The sequence below is a fragment of the Salvia splendens genome, unplaced genomic scaffold, assembly GCF_004379255.2.
Source record: "Salvia splendens isolate huo1 unplaced genomic scaffold, SspV2 ctg962, whole genome shotgun sequence".
NCBI classification, from domain to species: domain Eukaryota; kingdom Viridiplantae; phylum Streptophyta; class Magnoliopsida; order Lamiales; family Lamiaceae; genus Salvia; species Salvia splendens.
Window position 1 is genome coordinate 100,915 of NW_024599652.1, and position 2,698 is coordinate 103,612.

At 30.3% G+C, this 2,698-nt stretch overlaps 1 protein-coding gene across 1 annotated transcript; it reads left to right on the top strand.

Moving 5' to 3' along the window:
- The first annotated feature begins 1,727 nt into the window (after positions 1-1,727).
- Positions 1,728-2,498, top strand: LOC121791902 (14 kDa proline-rich protein DC2.15-like). Its single transcript, XM_042189717.1, has one exon. It carries the CDS (start codon positions 1,767-1,769, stop codon positions 2,190-2,192), a length of 426 nt encoding a protein of 141 aa, XP_042045651.1. The 5' UTR covers positions 1,728-1,766; the 3' UTR covers positions 2,193-2,498.
- The last annotated feature ends 200 nt before the right edge of the window (positions 2,499-2,698 follow it).

Below are 2,698 nucleotides of genomic sequence, written 5' to 3' on the forward strand. Positions count from 1 at the left end.
TTTGATTTGGAGAAGTATTCTTCGATTTGGAGAAGAAGAGAACGAGAGAGATGAGAAAGAAGATGAGCGGCGTGAATGAGGAGAAGCAGCATGGAATTTTTTTAGCCTAGATGTAATTTGACCGAAATACCCCTGATTTGAAGTATATTGCTTACATAATGAAGTAGCGAAATTCATGAGACATGGTTTAATCTCATCCATTCAAATCTAGATCTAAGGGCCCTAATTTGGTCTCTAGTTCGGTCTTTAAGAGTGGAAATGTAAATAATAGGACTCTATATATATATATATATATATATATATATATATATATATATATATATATATATATATATATATATGGGAGCGTTATTCTCCTATTCATCCCTTAGATCCTTTATTCTTCTTAATATGGGTCGTTAGATCTCATTCATCAACGGTCCAGATGATCTGCATTATTACACTATAATGGTGTATTATTAGTCGGTGTGCATTATTCAACTGAAAATCTGCATTATTACACTATAATGATGCATTATTAGTCGGTGTGCATTATTCAACTGAAATCTGCATTATTAAATGACACATGGCACCAATCTAACCGTCGGATGACAAAATCGTGGGGCTGAGATTAAAAAGAATAAAAAATAAAAGATACAAAAAGGAAATGAATACATCCCTATATATATATATATTTATATATATATATATACTAGATAATCTTTATTCATGTAAATTTGACAATAGTATCAAATGACCACATATTGACTATACGAAAAATATTTATAATCATAAGCTTCAAATTATACAAAATCACAAATATTAAAATAATTGTAGAAAATAAAATAAAATACAATGTACGTACAAGATCCAAATTTTAAAAAATATACAAATTAGTTTTTCGAAATAAAATAAAATTGAAATGAATTTATGAAAAATAAGTTTATAAAAATTGTTTTCTAAATAAAAAACGTTACGTATTGAAGGAAAGTGTTGAAAAATATAATATAGTAGCAACACTAATCTTCAAATAATTTTATAATATATATATTATTATATCCATTTTTGAATTAAAATTTTATCTAATATTATTATTAATTTAATTATCAATTTTTACTATTTTTATTTTTTTTTCTTGTAACTCATTTTTATAATTTTTTTGTTAAAACTATAAAGCATAATGTAAAATATTTATTTAAATTTCTGAAATTAAAATATTTTATTACAAAAAAAATTAAGTACAATATGTTTTTAATATTTAATTGAAAGTATTATAGTCCATCCCTTAATTAACATGAAGGGTTATAATAAAATTAAAGTACAATTAAAATAAGTAAGTTCCTTGTTTGTTGCAAATGATAGAATATGACAAATATATCCCAATTTTGTATATACAATTTTTGTTCATTTATCACTTACTCATAAAAATAACAATGTAGTAATGAATCTATGCAAGTTGCGGACATGGTTTTCTGCGTATTTTCACGTATATATTATTAAACACATTAAAATATCCCAAGCTAAGCTGATTTAGACAAAACCATCTTCATGGAATCCGAGCAAAGCAACATGTCAATTTGCAATCCTTATTCACATGCCTCCAAAACTTGCCAAAGCTGTGCTACTTGTGCCAGCTACAATCCACCACTCCCACCAATTTCTTTAAAATTTCATCCAAATAATAAATATGATTTTTAGCCTATAAAAACCCCATCAAATTTCGCATAACTTCACAAAGTACCTCACTAAACCAAACTTGCAATAAATTAGGTTTACCAAGAGGAAAAATGAGTTCCAAGAAAACTACCTCAATTGCCCTTTTCTTTGTTCTAAACCTTGCATTCTTCACTCTTTCTAGTGCATGTGGCTCTTGCCCAACTCCCAAACCAAAGCCGCCGCCACCGCCACCTAAGGGCACACCATGCCCACCTCCGCCTTCGACCCCGAGCAAGGCCACTTGCCCTAGGGATACCCTAAAACTAGGTGTTTGTGCTGACTTACTTGGAGGATTGATTGGTGTCACAATTGGAACTCCTCCAAAGACTCCATGCTGCACCCTCATCGAAGGGCTGGCCGATCTCGAGGCGGCCGTGTGCCTATGCACCGCTATCAAAGCCAATGTGTTGGGAATCAACCTTAATGTTCCCATTTCTCTTAGTTTGCTTCTCAATGTTTGCTCCAAGAAGGTTCCCAAGGGATTCCAATGTGCCTGAATGTTCAAATGCACAATTTGCTTGGATTCTTTTTAAATTTGTTGTGATTTAGTTTTGCACTCTCCATTTATGAATAACAAAGGGAAAAATAGTGAAAGAGAAGTCGTACAATGCTCTGATCACTAACTAAGTGATATTGGTGAGAATGAGATAGTACGTACTTTTTATGAATTATTAGTTCCTTTTAAAGTTGTAGTGTTAATTGTGTTTTCTTTGTCTAAATTAGTTCCTTTTAAAGCTGTATTAATTGTATTTTCTATGTCTAAGGAATTGTGAATTTATAATGATTGTGCTTGGACCTCTAAATTACGAGATACGATATGTTTTCTTCATCATATTCATCTAGAATAGAATGGAGTATTATTGGAGTCATAAACATCGGTGGAATATTATTGAAAGAGTGAGCAGAAGCTAACAATATTTCCATGAATCATTTCAAAATAGAATAATTTGGATAGTAAAATAATAAAGTAAACTATAATGAAACATAATATGTACTCCGTCTG